Raw genomic sequence first — 22,133 nt, 5'->3', positions numbered from 1 at the left:
CTAACAGGTATGGAATGACTACTAATTACCAGACGGAGCCAGCCAAATACTCAGCACAAGTAGAGTCTTTGACAGCCCGAGATCTAGGCTGTGGTACCGCGCCAGCGTAATCTGTGTTTAGCCATGCGCGGGTCAGTTCCTTTTCAATTCAGGTCATTTCACTAAGAGCACGGTGTTTAGAGCATCCGTTAATGGCCAGGTACATGCTTTAAAGCTGAGCAATCATACATTATACTGCATGTGGAAATGGACAGCAGCAGGGGGAGACATAAGGCCATATACTGGGCAGGAGAATTATCAGCACTTGCTTTCTGTTGGCAGTGGAAGAAACGCTGGGACGGCAGACTCGGCTTTGCCGTTCCAGATTTTAGCAACCAGAAGGACCCTTATTCTGGTACACAACGTAGAACACAACGTCCTGTGTTTTGTAAAATGTCCGTTCCGGTTTTTCACACCTATTGTAAAACAATACTGGTTATGAATTCGAACTATTTTAAACTAATGGATCCTGCTAATGAAACCAATGGAATCACATGAACGGAACAGGCGAAGTTGGCTACGTAGATCGGGTTCCAGTGGGAAATACATTGTAGCCGTTTATTTGTAACATGTTTGAAATAATTCTTTATCATGAGTGACAAGTTAGTGCATAGCCAAATGAGAGGAATTACTTAGTCCCGTCACATTTGTTCCATCAGACTGTGTTATTTTGCTGCTCTCTTGCATGTGTTGTGCCATAAATACAGAGTGAGCAAAAAACGTGTCAAGCGCCCAGGGTGCAGAGTCGAGGGCTCGCCGTCTTAAAAGTCAAGTAGGTGAAAAGATGAACGTGGCGGCGCAGTTGCCCTGCGGATATACGTTCAGATGATTGAGTATCTCTGACAGCTCATATATGACCAACGACTGTTTCGTTCAGGCTACCCCGAAACCCGCACGGCAACACGGTGACGACCTGTCAGTGGGGACTAAGCATTCAAGGCAGCCGGGTAGGAGCATCTCCTCGGAGGAAATAAGTGTTGTCTGACTGTACTAATTTCACCACGTTGTCCTCATATATGTTTGTGTGAACCGCGGTGATGGGAAACCAACGGTACAGTTGTGTATCGTGATGTGTCGTACTGTTTTGACTATCTTGGAGTATTATTATTTTTTATCTAGTATGCCGCACCTGCACAAAAACTTCAGTGTCTTGCTTGTTCTCCGTCTTCGTTTTATGAAAGGCACCGTTTTATATTTCGCAAGTTTCTGTCTCTTGGCCCTCTGCGTGGCGTTGAATTGCAATGAAGTCAAATGATCGAATGGCAATATGGAACTAGAAGAAACAAAAAACATACCGATTAAGTGTCCTGATATTACTGTATCAGGATAAGTATCCTCATAGTATTGTATCATGTTAAGTGTCCTGATAGTACTCTATCATGTTAAGTGTCCTCATAATACTGTATCACGATAAGTGTCTTCATAGTACTGTATCACGATAAGTGTCTTCATAGTACTGTATCACGATTAGTGTCCTCATAGTACTGTATCATGTTAAGTGTCCTCATAATACTGTATCATGATAAGTGTCCTCATAGTACTCTATCATGTTAAGTGTCCTGATAGAGGTAGTACTGTATCATGTTAAGTGTCCTGATAGTACTGTATCATGATAAGTATCCTGATAGCAGAGATGGAGCCTCCGTCTTGTGGTCTCAGTCTCAAGACCACTCAACACCAGATTGGTCTTGGTCTGGGTCTCCAGGGTTGGGGTCTTGGTCTGTGTCTCGGTCTCCACTGTTGTGGTTTGGTCTGGATCTCGGTCACCTCTGTATAATGTGACTGATTTTTCATATAAGCTAGCTAGTCCCTTTGCACACCTGTAATACTGTATTCGCTTGTTTTCTATCATACAATGTTCAACTGTATGTGAACTGGCACCAAACAGTTCTGCAGCCGCCTGCAACCCTTGATGTCTGCAGGTAAATAATAGCTAGCTAGTTAATACGCCCCTCATTATCTTAAGTGGTCATGATTTATTAAGTTTCCAGTTTTGACAAGTACCCACAGCCATTGATGTCAATACTATGGGTATCCAGAACAAGCCAGACTGAGCAAAGTTAATGTTAGCCATCTAGTTAACTACCTAGCCAGTTAGCTAACGTGTTCGCTAGCTAGCTAAGCAAAACAGTGTAAAAATAAGTTATAACATGTATGGATGTATCAATCACATAGCTTTTTTTTCTTATTTCAGTCTTTGTAAACTAATTTCAACCTAATCATTTCTGTTATAATCAGTAAAGTAATATTATCTAGTAACATATGTTTACTTCTATAAAACAATGCTATGCTGTGGCCTACAATTTTTTTTTAAATTTCCTTATTATCTTCTCATTGATTTATGTTTGGGAAACATTGGACAGTCTAAGGTCTCGGTCTTGTTTTTTGTGTTCAAAGTTGTCTTGGTCTTGTAATGGTCTTGACCCGCTGGGTCTTGGTCTCCAATGGTACTATTCCCAAGATTAATATATTGTGTTATACGGTTCTCTGTTCTTGCTTTTACTTTTTTCCATTTAATGCATACTCCCTGGCCCTGTCTTTATGTAGGCCTCCTACCTCCCCTCCGATCGCTGCAGAGATGTGAAGACATTTGGAGAATGGTAATGTGCTTCAAATCGCACTCTAGTCCCTTTATAGTGCACTACTATTCCCTTGATAAGGCCACAGTCAAATAAAGTAAACTAAGGAAAGTGAACCGGGTGCAATTTTCAATGCAGCAATAGCCTCCTTGTCTGTGGTCTCTTGTGGAGGCAGGAACTGAGAGTTAGACACATACAAACATGCGCGCGCACACACGCGCAGAGACGCTTCGCCTGGAGAGAGCAGATCAAATCACAGGGAGGTAGAACACATGGAAGACAGCTAGTAAAACAATGCTCCCAGCAGGAGAGGAGATACTTTATTTATTTATGCCGGCCGGTTGAACGGGGCAAGAGGACAGAGGGGAGTAGAGAGAACAAGCTGATGGAGAGCCTCAAGAGAGCCAACACAGGACCAGGGAGCTTGGTGTCACTCTGAAATGTTACCACCACGGCGACTTTGGGAACCCTTCAGTCTGATTGGACGTCTGACTTCTTATAGTCACAAGGTCTTTTTTCAGGTGTTGTGTATTATGTACCAAATGGTTTGTAAATTCTTTGGGGATGAAAGCTCTCTTCCTGCTTCCTCCTTCCATCTACTTCCTAGTTCGTCATCTCTCAAAAGAAGCCTTTTCTTTTCCAACCTGGGGCCAGGACAGAGAGAGTCAGAGCCAGTCCCCCCTACGCCGTTCCACAATCACAACTGGACTTGCAGTCCCTTCTGTCACTCCGCATTACGTCGCGTCACCCTCAGCGTGCAGCTGTAGGCTAAAATGCAACCTTGTTTTATGTAAGCACCTAATTTCAGTTCAGACCTTAGCCAAGCACGTCTCCCTCCCCTTTGCTTGTAGTGACTCACGTGTTCTGAAGGCATCAACTGTGACTCAGGGACAGCTTTAACCTTTCAGTGAAGATGAGAAAGAGGATGAAGAAGAAGAGTGTTTGGAACTGTCCTAGCCGCTATGCTATGTGCATTAAGGCCATGATCATAATCTGGGCTCAACTCAGTCGGTTTTAAAAAATAATCAAACCTAATAAAAAACACAGATGCTGGTTGTAATTTGTTGCATGTGTGCTTTCTTGGCTAGTTCTCACTTAAAAAATATTATTCAGGATTTTCCTGGTTAAATAACTGATTAATTCACTCTTTATTAATTAAACAACCCTGGATGTTTGATTAATTGAATAATTTACTGAATATGTTTTTCACTACTCATGACAAATTATTGAAAAAATTTTCAGCTGGATGTTGTATTTTTTCTCCCGCCAATACTCTGTTTTTCCATTCAATTGGTTCAATTAAATTGTCATGTCAAAAAGCACAAACCGCACATACCATATCTTGTCAAAACTTGAAATCAACAGTGTCTTTGAACTTCTTTTAACAAAATGATTTACACTGAGTTTGTATGTACATATGGTGTATTTCATTTGGTGTAGTAATGTCCTGTTTTGTTCCAAAGATGTAACATATTTAGGGGATGATGAATGGATCTTTGACATCTATAGTCTCAGCAAAGAAATTCTGCTGTAACAGGATTTGAACATTTTGTAACCATTAAATTATAACTGTGCATTCACAACACAAGCATGATCAACCTATTGATTAACCCAAAACCTATTGACAAAATAGGGTTTTGAAAACGATCAGCTGGGTGGACAGGTCATGTTGGGAAATTAAATCCTAGAACAACCATTGGCATGGGTTACTGATTGTCATGTGGTGTTTCCAAATGGACCCCTATTCCTTATATAGTGTACGGACTCTGATTTTGATTGTACTGTAGGCCTCTGGTCAAATGTAGTGCACATTATTGTGAATATGGGACCATTTGGGAGTCATCCACACACTGTTCATCTAGAACAGTTTGGTATAGTTAAGTGAAATGTTGCTCAGTCCCTTTTTCTTTCACCATATACATACTATTTTAAGGATGGCAGTTGGCCTAGAGGTTAGAGCAGGGCCGGTTCTAAGCGTAAGGAGACTGAGTAGTTACTTAGGGCCCCGGACTGTTAGGGGGGCTTTGACTGCTAGGGAGCCCCTGATGAAAGCCTAGAGCAGGCACTGGGTTGGAGTATCTAGATGGGATTCCTAGGCAACAAGGGGAGAAATATGCTATACTGTCCCTGGGAAAGTCTGTTAACCCAAATTGATTGTTGGTTGTTGCAGTGTTCATTTAACCTGGAAAAATAAGGTTAATAATGATAGTGTATTAAACAATAGACCATATCTATGTTGTGTACACTAAACATTTGTATTAAATATTATATCACTTATGTGGAAATTGTAGAGCTGAAGTGCTAATAAAATGGATAACCTTTCTCAGGGATATTACTTTTGTATTCATTGTTTACAGGGACAAACTTACTAGGTTGCGATGAAAATTTCCTTCAGCCAATATCTTATTTAGCTTTTTCATTATGTATGGATATTGTTAATATACAACAATACTCAAGGCTAATCATTGCCTATTGGACAATATGTTTTTCCTTTTGAGAATAAAACATGTATTCATTCATTGCTCAAGCTAGTTGACCTCTGGTTAAATAGGCATGCCTTGTGGAATTCCATTGGAATCCTATTGTCCGTGAAAGGAATCCATAGGCCGAGGGTAAAGGTTGACTGTAATTTAAGCTGTGACATTGAGAAGTCTTTAACCAAGAACAAAGGGCTGAATTAATGCCATGGTGTCCTTCATATCCAATTATTAACCTCTCCTGCCCTCTAGTGGACCAAAGTGAATCCTGAAAGAGTTTCCCCAAAACATTCCATAAAACAGGATCTTTCCTGCACTAAAACCCAAAGGTTCTTGGAATATCCTTTACTTCGAAACTGTGGAGGACCCCTATGTGTTTTTCAAGCAAAAATGTTAAAGGGTATTCCAGAGAGCTGTTTATTGTTATTAATCAAAGAACCATACGAACAGCATACTCACTCAAAAATCGACCCCAAAAGGTTCTTCAAAATTGTTTGAGGAACCATTGAAAACAAGTTCTTGGAAGAACTTGTAATGGTGCTCCCACAGTTTCAATGTGAATTACCTATAAAGGACCCTCCAGGGACCTTTTCTTTTTGAAGCTAAGAGCTGACATTTCAAAAATGCCACAGAACTTGTCTGAACATGTAAAGTAACGTATTCAGTATATACTAAAAATAAGTTCTGTTGCATCTTGAGGTGCAAATAAAACTGAAAAAACAGAATTACAGCATGGTTTGTTTTAATTACACATTATATCTGTAATTTTACCATGATCTTAGAGCTTTCAGCCAAACCTTGCCTTATTTACATTAAAATTAGTTAGGATTAATTATCTTTAATCATCTTTTAAAATCTTTAATGACGTTCATCATGTTTATACTGCTGATGATGGAAGTTGATATACTTGATATTCAAGTGCTTCAGGCTTTTTCTTGTCTCACCATAGTGTAATTTATTGATCTGACTTCTGCTTTCCCCCCATCATACAGTTGTGCTCATAAGTATGCAGACCCTGGCAGAAATTGTGAACTTTTGGCATTGAATTTGAAAATATGACTGATCATGCAAAGAAAAACTTATTTAATTTAAGGATTGTGATCATATGAAGCCATTTATTATCACATAGTTGTTTGGCTCCTTTTTAAATCATAATGATAGCAGAAATCACCCAAATGGCCCTGATCAAAAGTTTACAGCCTTGTTACAGACACAGGGTGACACACACAGGTGAAAATGGCAATTAAAGGTGAATTTCCCACACCTGTGGCTTTTTAAATTGCAATTAGTGTCTGTGTATAAATAGTCAATGGGTTTGTTAGCTCTCACATGGATGCACTGAGCAGGCTAGATACTGAGCCATGGAGAGTAGAAAATAACTGTCAAAAGACCTGCATAACAAAGTAATGGAACTTTTTAAATGTGTGTGTGTGTTTGCTCACACACGCAAACAAACAAACCCTCTCGCATGCACAGACACACACTCTTTCTCCATAGATAAGAGTAATTTCAGCAGCCTGTACAATGTCGCAAGTCACCAGGACCAATGAAGAGACTGAATCAAGCTAACACTTTTAACACTATCCTGTTTGCCCAAGTAGAACACTTCATTTATTTTTATTTAACCTTGTAACCTTGTCCGTATAGTTCATATGACAGGTTGATATTAATACATGTGTAGCATTTAGCCAGAGACATATTTGTTTTTTTACATTATGTCATCCATCTAATGTAATGTGTCTTTCTATAAATATCATCCTGGTGATCTCATGTAAAGTGATCTACTATATATCAGCAGCTTTAGTTGTACAGTTAGAACCTGATATCAGTTTGCACATCAGCTAGTATGGGGGTTACAAATTACTGAAAAAAAGGAGGCATACATGTATTTCACAATGTTGCCGTTGAAACATGTCAAATACAGAAAGTTCTGAACCTCATCCCATTACTCATTTTTACCCAAGAATGTCCCACTATGGGTAGATTCATGTGTTAATATTGCAAACAAATATTTTAAATGTATTGTACAAATAATTTCCCACTTGGTCTTCACAGAATTTGTGTAGAAATGTTGCACAGTAAACCTGTTTTTCCAAGAAGAAGGCAGTGTATTTCCTCACATTAGCACATAATTCATACATATTTTGTGTATTCACCTTTACCAACATCCATTTTCAATGGGTTAGTGGTTAATCTCAACATAATACATTCTGTTTTGAAGGTACCCATACGGAAATCAAATATATGGCCATGTATGATTTCCATATGGGTAATCCATTACATGCGTGAACGTATGGGTAATCCATTACATGCGTGAACGTATGGGTAATCCATTACATGCGTGAACGTATGGGTAATCCATTACATGCGTGAACGTATGGGTAAACAGTGTATACTGTAATGTTTTGTTGATTCAAACATTAAAAGCAAGCGTACAGATCATACAGACTAAGATACCTAATGTAGTCAGTGTCCATGGAACTCAGATGTAGGCTATTTAAGAGGATCTTCTTTGCTTGGGGGTCTCCTTTAGCAGCAACGCAAAACATTCCTTTACATGGTGACTATGAGGGAGGTTAGAGGTGTAGTTTACATCCTCATGTTATGTGACAGCATACTAGCCTCATTTAGCATCTGTGACCAAGTGACCTTAGACTACCTCTTTAGCGGTCGCTAGGATATGGAAAGTCTGGTTTTGTGTGGTCACTATGGTTCAGTTCCTGCTGGTGAACTCATTAATTTATTCACCTTCCCTAAGTAAAGCAAGTGAGCGGTTAGACTATCAAAATAAGTTGTGACTATTAATACAAATGATTTAACAAAACCTTCAAAATTAACACATTGTATGGGCAGGTTTATACCACTTTTCTTTATTCCCAAATGCGGGGTGAGAACATATTGTGACAGATCCTCTTGTGGCAACTTGCTCAGCTGGTAGTTTTCCATCCTGCTAGTTACATGCAAAGGTCTCTTGGCATTCTTTGTTATCATGGTTTTCTAGGCAGTATTTTTGGGGTGTGTCTGAATCTCTGGTATCTCTTCTTACTCAAAACATATGGTTAGTTTAGTTCAACCAATAATGTAAAGATAAAGATATCCTATACTGTATAAACAGTAATGCAATAAAAAAATACTTTTTTTGTTAAAATTCTTTTGAGGTAATTTGTTTTTTCCAAATAAAGTTATACTTGTGGTGTAATATGTGAAATAGTCAGCATTGTATGTATTTTGCTCTGAAAGGTTGGCTTTATGCATCAATCCCTGTCCATGTGGCTAATTACGTAAATGGAAACAAAGCTGGTGTTTTGTTTACATAGACATTCCTTTTGGCTTACAGCATTCATGCCATTATTTTCTTCCCACATGCAACAACAAATTAGTAGGGCTTGGATAAATCTATGGCAAGAATCTAGAAGCGTTTAAGTGGTACGACAAAAATAGCCAAATGTATAAGAAATTGATATGAGACAGAAAATTGTTACTTTTTCTACGAAACATGTCAATGGCCAACATCATTACTTTTTGGAACTGTTGACGTTAGGACTAGAAGGTTATATTTGCCCAAAGCGTAGTTCTGAGATATTGAGCGTCAATGTCCTCATCCCAGATCTCTGAACTGATTTGCATTCTTATTTCATAACCCATTAATGTTACAGTAGTTCAACAAAATCCTGAGACATTTGATTATCTATTACATAACCTTCTATTACTTTGTGTTGCTTTATTTTAAATAGAATTGTGCAGAAAGTTACAATCAATATTTTATTGAATAAATACAATCATTTTCCTTCTTTCTGATACTATTCTTTAAAAATGTATTAATGATGAACAACAGAAAAAAGGTTTTCACAATGGTTCTTCAACTGGCCTTACAGGATGACCCTTGTAAGTTAAATCATGTTAAAATTCTTGTAGAGATTTTTGGATCAAGTTAGAACATGTTTGGATAACATCCTTGGGCCCTGTATGTGTTTGGGTGGGGTGTATGTGTGTGGTTTTAGAAGATCATAGTTTATCAAAGTAAACTTAAGTCAATTTAAATCCTAATCCTAAATTCACTGTAATTTTAGTGAAATACTCTTTCAATGCATGACACATTGATAGAGGACTAGATTAAAAAAACTCTGCCTGCTCTGAGGCATTTGTACTTTTTTAAAGTAAGAGAAACTGAAATGAATACAAAAGAGATTAATCTGCTATTAATAATCAAGGGGACCATTATCTGAAATTATAAGGTTTAAAGAGTATTTTTTGCCACATATTATTACAATGTCTTCAAAGAAATCTGACAATTATTTTGCATTGACAAGCAGCAATGTGTGATTGTCTCATAGATATAATTGTTTTGCATATAGTTCAAAGGTGTTTGCAAATATGTTTTTTTTTTCACATAAAGGATAGCCTTAAAGATTCTCCATTAATACAGTCAAATACACTTGGTACTGACCTCATAACTGATACTTTGTCCTGGATAACCTTCAGTAAATGTCTTGAATGAAAATACATTTAGTTAGGACTAGAATGTGTACCATAATGTCCAATATCTGCAAAATGTATTACATTTTTAGTAGAAAATTATTGACACCCATGTTACTGAAAAGACAAATTGTGGCTATAGTATGTCACGCATTACCGTAACACATCTAGATAAGTAGTATATTTCCACATGCACAGCAATTTGTTCTTCTGTAGTCATTAGGTAGATGATACTTTTCAGAGCAATACATTAGAATGGATATTTTAGTATGTAAATAGATTGTCCATGCATGTAATTAGATTATTTATGTATGTAATTAGATTGTTAAAATGTAAAGAAGACCATGTCTCATGCTCTAAACTGCATTAGTGTTACCTTATGAAAGGGGACAGCATCCACCATTATTAACATAGTGCATTTTGCTTCCAAAAAACTAATTGAGCTAGTCTAGTGTTTCCCAACTCTAACACCTGATTAAAATGTTGCCGTACCACATAAACACTTGATTGACTTTATCAACCTATCATCTAGTCTTTTTTATTGAAATCAAGTGTGTGAGTGGTAGAGCAAAAACAAAAACGTGCAGGATTGGGAAACACAGCTATTCTATCCCACAATGCTTTCATACAGGCTTGAAGTTGCAATTAGGAGCGACTGCAAGAACGTTTTGACAAAACTGTTCTGTTCGAACTAGCCCACTATTTTGACTCTGCCGATCCCTTATACTGCAAAACGTTGCTTTGAAAAGAATCGGCAACTTGGGGGACCGAACTAAATTTGTCCAATAGAAAATATGTTAGAAGAAACGTTTTTCAGCTGAAACGTTTTGTTTGGAGTCATGAATACACAGAGATTCTGATTGGTTCAGAGACCCAGTCCCTCCCACCTCTTAGCAGTAGTCTAACGTTTTGTGTTGACAGACCTGCAACACCTAACTGGAGATTAACGTAGATGCTAGCAAAAATAACTTATTTTGTTTTTCAAATACACTGCCTATATCGTTGAGAAAAGATTGCTACGACTTTGAAATCCAGACGATTTGGGCTCTTTTCTCACCAATGATTTATTTGTGATTTAAGAAAGCGAATTCAGTGCATCCAAAAATGAAATGTTTTCATGACTTTCTTGCAGGATGGATCGGCGGTGGGTTCTCTTCATTTTTCTTACATAGTCTATAAGTGGTAGGAGACGGCGATGTGCGATAAATAATTATTTCCAGTGAACGTGTTTTATCATTGTCGTTTTTGTTAGTATTTTTTTAATCATATGCGTTAAACATACAAACACTTGTAATTCATGTTATATTAGTAGGGTTTCTGTTTAATATGTATACTTCATCTAACCTATATGTACATAATTTAAACTACATTTACATCAAACTGATAGCGCAGTTAAAAAAAAATGAAATCTGTTTTACATTTATTTTATTTTAAACGTTATTTAGTGCTAGAAAAAAACTAAGAAGATGTTCTTCAAATACACACTACCAGAAATGGTCAGTAGCGGCGTAGTTGTCACACATAGCGTAATCTTTTTCATTGGATTGTTGTGAACTGTTTTCACCATCCATTGTCTATAGGCAGCCTGCGTTATAGGACTTAGTTAATATTATGCTTTTCAAAATATTGAGAATGGTCCTTAAGAGTTTGTAGTGTTTTAAATTGGATAAAGACTGTCTGGAATGTGATTCTACCAGTTCTCTCAATCTTTGCATGAAATCTGTGGTTCTATAGTTCTTTTGTCTGTAGAGGGTTGGAAGTTCTGGGCAGAATGCCACTGAAGCAACATCATAACTATTCTCTCTGTCTTTTGCTTTTGCTGTGCCTCTTGCTGTCCCTCCCCCCTCCATCCTAATGTGGCTTTGCATCTGTTATATGTTTTTTTATAGGAGCTTCCAGTGTCATTGTAGGTCATCCACTGGACACAGTCAAGGTAAATATGTGGACAGGAGGAGAAAGTTCAAAACATATGATAAGGTTTATCAAGGATTGAAAGTACAGTCTGAAAGGCTCTTTTCCCTTGGGGAAAGATACTTTTTGTGTTTTACAATTTAAGCATAGAATTTAAGCAAATGAAATGGTCTAGACTAGGAGTGCTTTCAGTTTTGTTTGGGCGGTAACTTATGTAAAGCAGAACAACTTCCCAATACTCCAGGTCCCTTACACCAGGCAATAGGTCACACGTTAGTGTTTTGCCTCATATCTTCTATTGGTAGCTCTGTTCCGAAAGCAGAAATTATATATTTGGTCACCTCAGTGGTTAGGACAAGGCTTGCATTTCAAATGGGCTGCATTCTTTGAGATGACATCTGAGCAGGGGTAGTGCTTTTACATCCTTGGGACGTCCCTGCCCTTAACTGTATCTTTAACTGAGCCTTTCCCAAACTAGGGCTCATCTGGTTTGAAAATGGAGTTCACTGTTGTCATTCTTTTCTGTTCAAAACACAGTTGAACAGTGTAGATGGGGTCAGGCAGATAATGTTGATGACACCCCACATCTTTCTGATGCATTTCCAAACCTATTCCTTTCAAATCGGAATTTCATTGCAGTCTGAAACCGTTCTGGCAGACTTGTTATTATTCACTATTGATTACATCCCAATTCGGTCAAATAAATATGGATAATATGGAAATTGGTCATTGGTTCAAAAACCTTTGTAGAGCTCTGCCTTTAACATTGACTAGTGTTTACCCTGAAGTCATAGTAACAGGCGCCGGTCGACCAAAATTTGTTGTCGGCGAAAGCCCTCAATTCAGATCAGCCCAGATAGTTAGCCAGCAGTACGCTGGTTTCTGTCTCCTTTTATTTGGATATATGCATGACCCTGCTGAATGAATGTACTGTGTACATGCACTTGTCAGTTCTGCTGAAAAATCTCTTAGCGACAACACTAACTTTTACCTTGTGCATTTTAAATTTCAACTTCATTGGGCTTTTGCAAAGTAGGGACATTAGCTCCGGCCTCATTATAGATTGAACTTATCACAATCTCAGCATTGGGGCTGAGCTGCCTCCAGAGCCATGTCCAAAAACATGAACATGCCAATAGATCATTCCTCAATGTCAAACCATGGTATTATCTGTACATGTATAGTCACACATTAAAATTTGTTAACACAAATCACCTGGCCTTGATGTTGTCGATTGTGTAGGTCAATGGCAATGTGTTGTTAAGTTTCGAAGTTCTCACATTTTTCGATTCCACTCAACAGACTCGTTTGCAAGCTGGGAAAGGATACAAGAACACCCTCCACTGTGTCGTCCAGATCTACAGAACGGAAACCGTAAGGGATTTAATGTAACATCCAGCAGATGTTCTGATCAAAAGCAATTTAGTCATGTGTGCATTTCTTACCATAGTCCCCAATGGGAATTGATACCAGACCTCAGACATAAAGTTTCAGTATTGGCAACTACTTAGCAAGTTTATTACTATTGCAACACACTCATCTTTACTGTAGGTGATTTTCTAGGCCTATTTGTGACAGGATACACTTGACTTGTGAAACAACTGATTGAGTTTGTCAAACGCCATTGAGACTTGCTGAGAATACTGCCTTTGTATCCTCTGTCTCTTGCTGGGAGTGGAAAAAAGGAAATCTGCTTCCAAGTTCTGTTCAATATATTGCTTGCGCCGGACCTTCCGTTAAACACATAGTTTAGCGATTTATTTTCCTTCCTGTAGGTTGCTGGCTTCTTCAAGGGTCTCTCCTTCCCCCTGGCCAGCATCACTGTGTATAATTCTGTGGTGTTTGGGTTCTTCAGCAACTCACAGAGGGTTATAAGCAAGGTTCGCTATGGCGACGCGAGGCACCCGTGCAGTATGCTCGACTTGACCGTTGCCAGCATGTCGACTGGGCTGATGTCTGTGGTCCTCGGTGCACCAGTCGACCTGGTCAAGATCAGACTCCAGATGCAGACCCTGCCTATGCTAGCAGGTATTTACATCGTTACAACTTATCTTATAACCTTTCCAGCCTTCTTCTAGCAGTTCCCATTGGATTAATATAGCTACTTCCTTATGATACTCATCTGTCTGGAATGGAGTAAAAGAGGTTGACAATTTGAAAAACCAAAGACAGCATTATCCTTAGACCATTACCAAAATTGTAGTGTGCCTGTGAGCTCTGTATCAACATCAGTTAATATTTAACAACATACACCATGGGATGAAGCCTATGGGTTTTTACCAGCACACCCGCACATTTCTAAACTAAAGATGTAATGACTTACTCTTTTGACAAATTAACTAGTTTAACCTTTTGCTTAACAATGCTACGTGCCCTTGTGTATTCTCACGTGCCTTTATGGTGCCGACAGTTAGGGTTAGGGTTAAGGGTTAGTTAAGGGCATCATAAAAAACATTCAGTATAATCATTACATAGGAAGGGGACTTTTATGGTCCATTGGTCTGTGAAGGAAATTGCACTACAAACATTCTATTCTTATGACTTTAGTGATATTTTCATTTAAGTATGTGGTAGAACCCTCAGTGTGAAACGTAAAACAATTTTTTTCATCAAACGTAATTTATGTTCACAGTTAAGTCGTTGCCTTCCACAATACAATACTCCCATTACTTTTGGTATGATTCCAAATACTTTTTACCGTTACAGACTGCTCTTTTGACACAATCACTTAACCGTTTGGTGAAGCTATAGATTTTAAACTGGTTTGTCTTTAAAACCTTTTGCTCTGACAACTGGGTCAGAGCAACTCTGAAAAGACTTGTGGGGTTCTCCCGGGCAGGAGTGGGGTGTACCTACCGACCGTGGTCACAGGAGGGACAAACCGGCGACAGGGTGTTGGGTGCCCAAGGCTCATCAATGCGCGAGGGCAACAAAGGCAATCCGGTCTGGTCCGAACCTACAGAAGGTCTACTGTGGCACAGAGAATGTTAATGATGTTTACGGGAGGAATGTGTCACAACACACAGTGCATCGCACCCTTCTGCGTATGGGGCTGCGTAGCTGCAGACCAGTCAGGGTGCCCATGATGACCCCTGTCCGCTGCCGAAAGCGCCTACAATGGGCACGCACGCATCAGAACTGAACCTTGGAGCAGTGGAAGAACGTTGCCTGGTCACGTCCCTTTTTTTTCTTTTACATCACGTGAACAGCTTTGTACGTGTGCGCCTCTTACCTGGGGAAGTGATGACACCAGGGTGCCCTGTGGGGGGACGACAAGCCGGTGGAGGGAGTGTGATGCTCTGGGCAATGTCCTGCTGGGAAACCCTGGGTCCGGGCATTCATGTGGACTTCAATTTCACATATGCCACCTGCCTAAACATAGATGTTGCTAGTTCCATGCTGTTAAAAACAGAGACACAGGAACAATGCAATTAACAATACAAGTGAGCAAGTACAATACAAAAGTTTAATAGATGACGTGTTTGCAATGCGAATCGAAAATAAATTATTGCTATACCTGTGTTTATTATAATCTCATTGAAATCCTTGGGGGGGATTCTCAAGACAGGCTTGATGCGTACTAGGGCCTAATAAAAATGGTTTCATAAAATAATTATTTAACTTAATTATTAAAGATCAAACAAAAGTAAAATGAAAGTAAACAGGTTGTGGGAGTATACATAATGTGAAAACCTTGTGATGTTCTGTCATTTACAGCATTGTAGCATATTGCCTTCACAAAGGCACACATTTATTTTGGATTTTCTGTTTTTTAAATTACCTAAATGGAGAAGATAAACCAATTTTTTTTCAAAATACAGTAAACTTACATTTTGAATAACTGGTTTTGTGGTGAAAAATATTTACAAAAAAATAAGCTAAATGTGAAATGTAAGTTTTCTTTTTATATAAGTCACATGTCTGACCAGTTGGGAGTTAACTTGGGAAAATAGCATCCAAAAAGCAATTTGCATCCTTGTTCTTTTTGTTGCTTTAGAGAACCTGAACCTTGCTGGGACAAGCAATATCGCTGTGCGCTCCGTATCTCTCCAGGGCCAGCCCACATACAGAGGGCCCATTCACTGCATCAACTCCATCCTACGGACAGAAGGCATCCAGGGGCTCTACAGAGGTGCCGGAGCCATGGTCCTGAGAGACGTCCCTGGGTACACGCTCTACTTTCTCCCATACACGCTATTCCGTCGCTGGCTATCCCCTGAGGGAAACTCCTCACATCTCTGCTCCATATGGCTGGCTGGGGGACTGGCAGGTAATTAGAAATGGCATTTGCATGGTCATGTGACTGTTGCTATTATAGAAAATAGCATTTATGTTGGCAAAAATAGTACTTGGTTGATACCGCAGGTTCTAGTGGTTTGCCACTTGGCTGGAGGATGAGCTCGCTAAGGTTCGTTGAGGCCCTTGCGGAATTCAAACCCACATTTTGAAACCTCAGTGCTCTGAAACCAGGGCTTTTCCTGGAGGGGGGCAGTCCTGTAGGTTTTTGCTCCATCCCCAGTCTAGCACAACAGATTCAATTAACTAGCGGTCTGATGATGGGAGGGTCATTAGAATAGTGGTCAATGTGTAGAATGACACCTGACCATGCAAAGATGGATATTATAATGTCCTACCTTTGTTTTCCTTTTTAGGAACACAATGAATACATCACATATCCATAACTAGCATTTCTGTATAGTAACATTAGAGATCTACAGCCATATGATTATATATATATATTGTACACCCTTGGAAAGGGTATATTTTACATATTTGGACACATTCAATGTAAAAAATAACTGTTACTGGCATTATTTTACATGGTGTTGATCCATTTTGCAGTATTTCTAGAGCCAAAATAATCAAAGATATTTTTTCAAGGTTTTGTATCATAGCTAACACTGCATTTCAGCAGACATCTTTGAATTTTAAAGTGGATTTTTTTATAGTTTTGGGAAATAATTATTTTTGTAATATAAAAAAATAAAAATGAAACAGTCCTTGTGCATGGGTTTTTACGCTTGGTTAAACTTTGCATACATTGTTGTTTTGTTTGACATCTTTTAAAGTGCGCTTTTGGGTTATTGTGTCATTCCATACTCAAATCTAATACAAAAAAAGAAAGATCCTTTGGATTGTTTTACGAGTGTGCTGCTAACACTGTTGGATCTGAGGATGTTAAGACTTTGATCTATGATTGAGTTTTATATCTTCCAGATGTGAGTTTCTGGGAAACTGTTAGCTATTCTAGCAGCCCAAGGGCAACTACCAGGAACTACCAGCTTCAACTACAAGTTAAATGACTAATGTTTGCTCAGGTTTTTCCATATTAAATTAGTGTCAGATGATGCTGATGAAGTCATTTGTAGGTCAGATGATTTGCAAGGCTACACAGTCTGAAATAGACATAGAAAATGTATCCTTTCCCAACAGCCCTTAGAGAACATGAAGGAACTAACAGCTTTAACTAAGAGTTGGTTAATAGTTTATTAATGATTGATGGTTGTTTTCCTTGTTTCAATAGTGTAAAAGAACACTGATCTAGAAATGTCAGAGCATTCCCAAAGGCTGTATGGTGTTATTGAACTTGAACATCATGTTGAAGTTATGACTTCAATACTGGCAAAGGCATCACATGTCAGTGATGTGTCTTTTGTATGCTTAAAAAAGTAATTATTGTGTAAGGACAGTGTTTATTGTTGCGACCGGGTGTGACCGGGACTAGTTAGTTTACTAACGCACTATGCCACGTTGTGATGCATTGTTGGATATCTGAATGTACCTGCCATCTTAAACATCTCTTTACTGTTTCTTCCATGTTGTCTACTGGCCTCTTACTTTCGTCTGTCTGCAGGCTCTATTTCGTGGGTCACAGCTACCCCAGCTGACGTGGTGAAGAGCAGGCTACAGGCAGACACCCTTCACTCAAGGAAATACAATGGCATTCTGCACTGCATTGTCCAGAGCTACAAAACTGAGGGAATACATGTAGGCAAACTTCACATTTTGAATTGATGCTTTTATCCAGAAAAAGTAACAAGAGCAATTAGGGTTAAACGCCTTTCTCATGGACACATCAACAGATACATTATTACACTGTCGCACTTCCCTGTACTTCACTGGTATTGTTATACATCCACTAATATTGCTAGGACCCAGAATATAGTGACAAAATTAAATATTTTGGATCAGCACAATATCCTGATCAGGGAATTTTAGTGCAGCAAAATAACAAGTGTTATAAACCGTGTGGTTCAAATTGAAAATGCTGATTGACTGTAAGCCATGGTGTGTGACATCACATCTCACTGGAATGACATCACATCGCTTTTTACTTAGCTAATTGCGGTGGTAACTGGTTTAAATTAGCAATAAGGACATCTGAGGGATTTGTGCTATATTGGCCATAAACCACAATGCACCCTGAGCTTTAACTCCCATATGGACTATTTAATATTATTTTTGAATACATTAAGTTCCTGTGGGAGCTTATTTATTATTGTTTATATGATAATATATTATTTTTATTTATTATTATCATATATTTTGTAATATATTTATCTGAGCCTCCTTTGACCCCTTCAGTGCAAAGTCTGATCATGTTTTATTTTTCAAACTGAAATGTTTTTACACAATAAGGGCATTATCATATTTTTAAAAATTTCAGACTGTTACTTATCATCAACATAACAGGGAAATCACATTTTTAATTGCAATCGTTCTTTAATCAGGGGAATTCAACGCAATTGACACATTATCTTCTGAAAGACCCAAGAAGAGACTTAAAATAAACATTGTTATGAAATTACAATGTTGGTTTTGGTTCCATGGTGTAACCAATTCTAAACAGCCAATAGTGCTGTGTCACACCCCAGTCCAAGTGACCAGACATCCTATCATTTAAATGTGTTTTTGACAAACACAGACTGAGACATTTGATCAATAACTAGCAATCATTAACCATATTGGCAGTAGGCTGAATAGCTCAATGGGTTTGAATCTGGTAGTTTCAGCTAAAAAGGTTTTTAGTTGGCTATTTTACACGTATCATGTTAATTTAACTTTGACAATTATTTTGTCTTTCCCACTCCAGGTATTTTTCCGTGGAGCCTCAGTAAACGCTATCCGTGGGTTCCCAATGAGTGCCACCATGTTTCTGGGCTATGAACTTTCACTGCAATTCTTCAGGGGTTTCTAGTGTCTACATCTGGAATGCCCATGAATAGGATAGAGAATGCCCACTGAATGAAAATTATATCTTGAAAACTCTTCCTGTCCTCTTCCTGACACCCCAAAGGTTTCTCCACGAAGATCATTTAAATCGGCATAGAATGGAAGATGTAAGCATCTCGACACATTCTAGTTGGGACTGAGAAATGATAATTATGCAATTCTTAATTTTAAATACTAATTTCTTATATTAAGGAAATATCTTAACGCCTTACATTAATGCTCATTAATGTGCAATGAATTATGAATGCTTTAAATTAATACATACATGAATATATTCAAATGTGTTTTCTGTGCCATATAGTATGCTTTATGTTATAAGCTCTAGTGCATTCATTGAATAGTTATTAGTTCACAAATGTCAACCAGTTCTAACCTCAGAAATGAGCTGCATTTTAATCAGTATAATTTGTTGGTAAAGAAATTTCATTTGTTTTAAAGTGTTTTATCATCATTATATATAAATATATATGAGAGAAATTTAATGTCTCTGACTTGAAAATACATAGTTATGTATAGAACTGTTGCTTAAAATTCATATAAAGGCATGCAAGATCTTCAAGGTTTTAGGGTTTTTAATTTTCTACTTACCCAGATTCAGACATTCTCATAGATATAATTGGTTCTTTTCTATGTGCAGTTTAGAAATTATTGAACCTGAAGTGTATTGTCAGCTTAGTGCAATTGCTGGTTTCCAAGTAGCAAGCTTCTCTAAAACGCAGAAACAGAGAACTATTCTTAAAGTGGGTGTTTAGAGTTGAACTTTCAGACTACATGGCTTATGCCAAGCTAATAATGACTTGAAATACACGATGGCCATGTTATATTTGTTTCACAGACAATATATGTTGCACAAGTGGGTGGATATGAAATAGAAATTAGTTTTTGCGTATCTTACGGGTTTTAGCCATGATTGATAGCCGAATGGGATAAGTGCCTTGCACAAGGGCAGATCAACAGATCACATTATCGTGTCAGAGATTTAAACCGGAAACCCTTTTGTTGGTTTCAACCATTCGGTTAGAGGCATAAAATGTATATGCATGAGTTAATCTGACTTGGGGTAAGTAGAAAGAAAAAAACATTTTGTATTAAACTTTTAATGTAAGTTTAATGTGGATGCTTTGTACAGATTAAATCCTATCCAGTACAGATACTTTTGTACTGATATATATCTGTCCTTGGGTAAATTGTTTGAAGGGAAAAAGTGGAGGGGCCCTACTGAGCATATTTCTGAGACAGATCATCATCTTTAGTTCAAGTGAAAAAAGCCTTCTAATGAGCCTTATCTCAGGGCTGTGGTTACGGATAAGGTCATATGGCAGCGTTTGTGTAACGCTGGTCATACTGTACATTAGCGGCAGCCTGAGGGACCTGCTCTTTTTCTTCATTAACTGTTGAGTATAAACTTAACAATAGATGTCACTGTTCTACAAAAAAACACTCAGGGATACCAGGCTGTTCCATGTCTGAACACTTGAAGAGCTAACATAAGCTTATCTGATTTATTTGAGGGTCCCCAAAGAACGTTTGAAGACAGCTGTTAAGACAACAATTAGTATTTTAAATATTACTGTATGTTTCTCTTTACAGACTTCCTCAATACATATTTTTCCTGAAAATAATGTTATGCAAATAGGACCAGAAATAAAGTTGTGTACTATGCCCAAGGAAAATGTGTTCAACCTTTTTTTTACGTCAAAGTGCCAAGCAACAGGGATTACAATACTATCTCAGTCTCTTCACTCATTGTTTTTAGGGAGAATTTTCATGTACAAGCTCATTTATCCTGACAACCAGCTGAGCAGTAAATGAGGTTTGGAGAAAAAACGTCTGCCTCCATAAGGCAGCATCAAAGTGCAACAGAACAGACTTCCTTCTGTGTTTTAAAAACATTGATAGTTGCTTAAACCCTTGCTTCCCCTGTTCTTGTTTCCTTGATTTCCTTCCTTGGGACCTCTTCCTCAAATTAGTTTAAGAGGATTTGTGGAAACAAGGATGAAGGAAGCAAGGATTTGAAAGCTAGTAATGTTTTCTGACAGCCCCTGTGTAGTGTTGTTGGCATTAGCCCAGAGCTACTGAATGAATGGCCTAGTCGCCTGCCACCCCTCTCCTACCCAAACCCACTAGCTCCGATCTCCCCTACACTCTGTCAAGCTTTCTCTGCTCTGAACTGACTTGCAACAGAGATGGAAAGGGCTCTCATTTGTGTATCTGTGCCATTATGAAGGCTTTACACTGCATGGCTGATGAATGCACCATAACACTATGTCAGTTTAATTATTTCACCTTAGCAAGGGTTAACAAAGACCAAAGTGTTTTACAATATAAAACAAAACTTGTAAATGCACGTTGTTAAGATATACAGTGACAAAACACAATAACACCCACATTTAGGAAAAACTGTCATCACATTTGTCAAATATTTGTCATCACACAGGCCATTAATATGCATTTTAAACTGCCCTAGAGATACCAGTTTCAAGGAATTCAGCATTTTATTATAAGGTGTAACAAAACATTTATCACCAATTTGTGGAAACCAAGGGGGCTGATACTGTAATGAAGTTCTGATCTGTTTTAACAAAGATTAATATAGAATTAATAAATATATTTGAATATGTGGGTAGTTTCTGTATGAATTTTTTTTAAATAAAAATTGAGAATGTTGCTGATCAGACCTTACATGTAAAGATTCCCAACCCACTTATTGATGCAAAAAAAAGGAAGTTTTAATACAATAGCCGGTAATGGCTAATACCTTTTTCAGGCAATGTTATTACAGTAACGTGTCAATCGTAGCAACTGATAACCTTTCAGACAATTAAAAAAAGTGGAACATCAGAAAATACTTTACCGTTTCAGACAAGATACATCTTTTTTTAAAAAGTTCATTTTTTTCCCCCTGACAACTATAAACACATTGATGTGTTGTTTTCATTCCATCTTGTCAATATGGCAGCAAGATGCATTTTACTTCTATTAAATATTTGGTCATGGTGTAAATAATGTACTTTTTTAGGAGAGAGTGGTCTGTACCCTGGACGCAGATAGGTGGGCTGTGATACAGTTCAAGAGAAGGTTTCATGCAGGCATTTAAAAAGCTGTAGTGTTCCCTTGTAGATATTCAACTATGCCATAACCGATGCGCTTCCGATGAGCTCCCATATATCTGAAAAGGGTGTAAGTGAACAGCTATGTGTAGATGCAGCAGCATGCATGTAAATAACATTCCTATACTTTAAAATTGACATTGCTATTTGCAGAAGTTTGACATAGTTTGTTTCTGCAAAACCAATCTTGAACTCTTCTTTTTCAATTCAGTTCAATGTCTTTGCAAAATGACAACTTGTGATCAAGCCAGGTACCAATATATTCATAGGAAGGAAGTTATTTGTTTACCATTCTAAATAATTATCTT

The 22,133-nt window shown here is 38.0% G+C and overlaps 1 protein-coding gene across 2 annotated transcripts; it reads left to right on the top strand.

The window, feature by feature from the left end:
- Window positions 1-742: 742 nt before the first annotated feature.
- Window positions 743-20,388, top strand: slc25a48 (solute carrier family 25 member 48). Of its 2 annotated transcripts, none has more exons than XM_010904655.3 (7): window positions 743-986; window positions 11,461-11,504; window positions 12,785-12,856; window positions 13,258-13,510; window positions 15,480-15,752; window positions 17,337-17,470; window positions 18,576-20,388. In XM_010904655.3, exons 1-7 carry the CDS (start codon window positions 893-895, stop codon window positions 18,678-18,680), a joined length of 975 nt encoding a protein of 324 aa, XP_010902957.1. In that variant the 5' UTR covers window positions 743-892; the 3' UTR covers window positions 18,681-20,388. The 2 variants fall into 2 exon arrangements, with proteins under 2 accessions (XP_010902957.1, XP_010902958.1); XM_010904656.3 differs by lacking the exon at window positions 743-986 and adding an exon at window positions 10,472-10,715.
- The last annotated feature ends 1,745 nt before the right edge of the window (window positions 20,389-22,133 follow it).

Source organism: Esox lucius, chromosome 4 (genome assembly GCF_011004845.1).
Source record: "Esox lucius isolate fEsoLuc1 chromosome 4, fEsoLuc1.pri, whole genome shotgun sequence".
Lineage (NCBI taxonomy): Eukaryota > Metazoa > Chordata > Actinopteri > Esociformes > Esocidae > Esox > Esox lucius.
The sequence above is the reverse complement of the archived record's forward strand: the minus strand, read 5'-3'. Positions and strand labels throughout refer to the sequence as shown.

What these genes read in the sequence shown, in the direction of transcription:
- slc25a48 (XM_010904655.3), top strand. Translation starts at nt 893, where the DNA reads ATGACCAACGACTGTTTCGTTCAGGCTACCCCGAAACCCGCACGGCAA. An exon ending in ATCCACTGGACACAGTCAAG is followed by an intron (nt 11,505 to 12,784) that starts GTAAATATGTGG and finishes TCCACTCAACAG; the next exon opens with ACTCGTTTGCAAGCTGGGAA. An exon ending in AGATCTACAGAACGGAAACC is followed by an intron (nt 12,857 to 13,257) that starts GTAAGGGATTTA and finishes TCCTTCCTGTAG; the next exon opens with GTTGCTGGCTTCTTCAAGGG.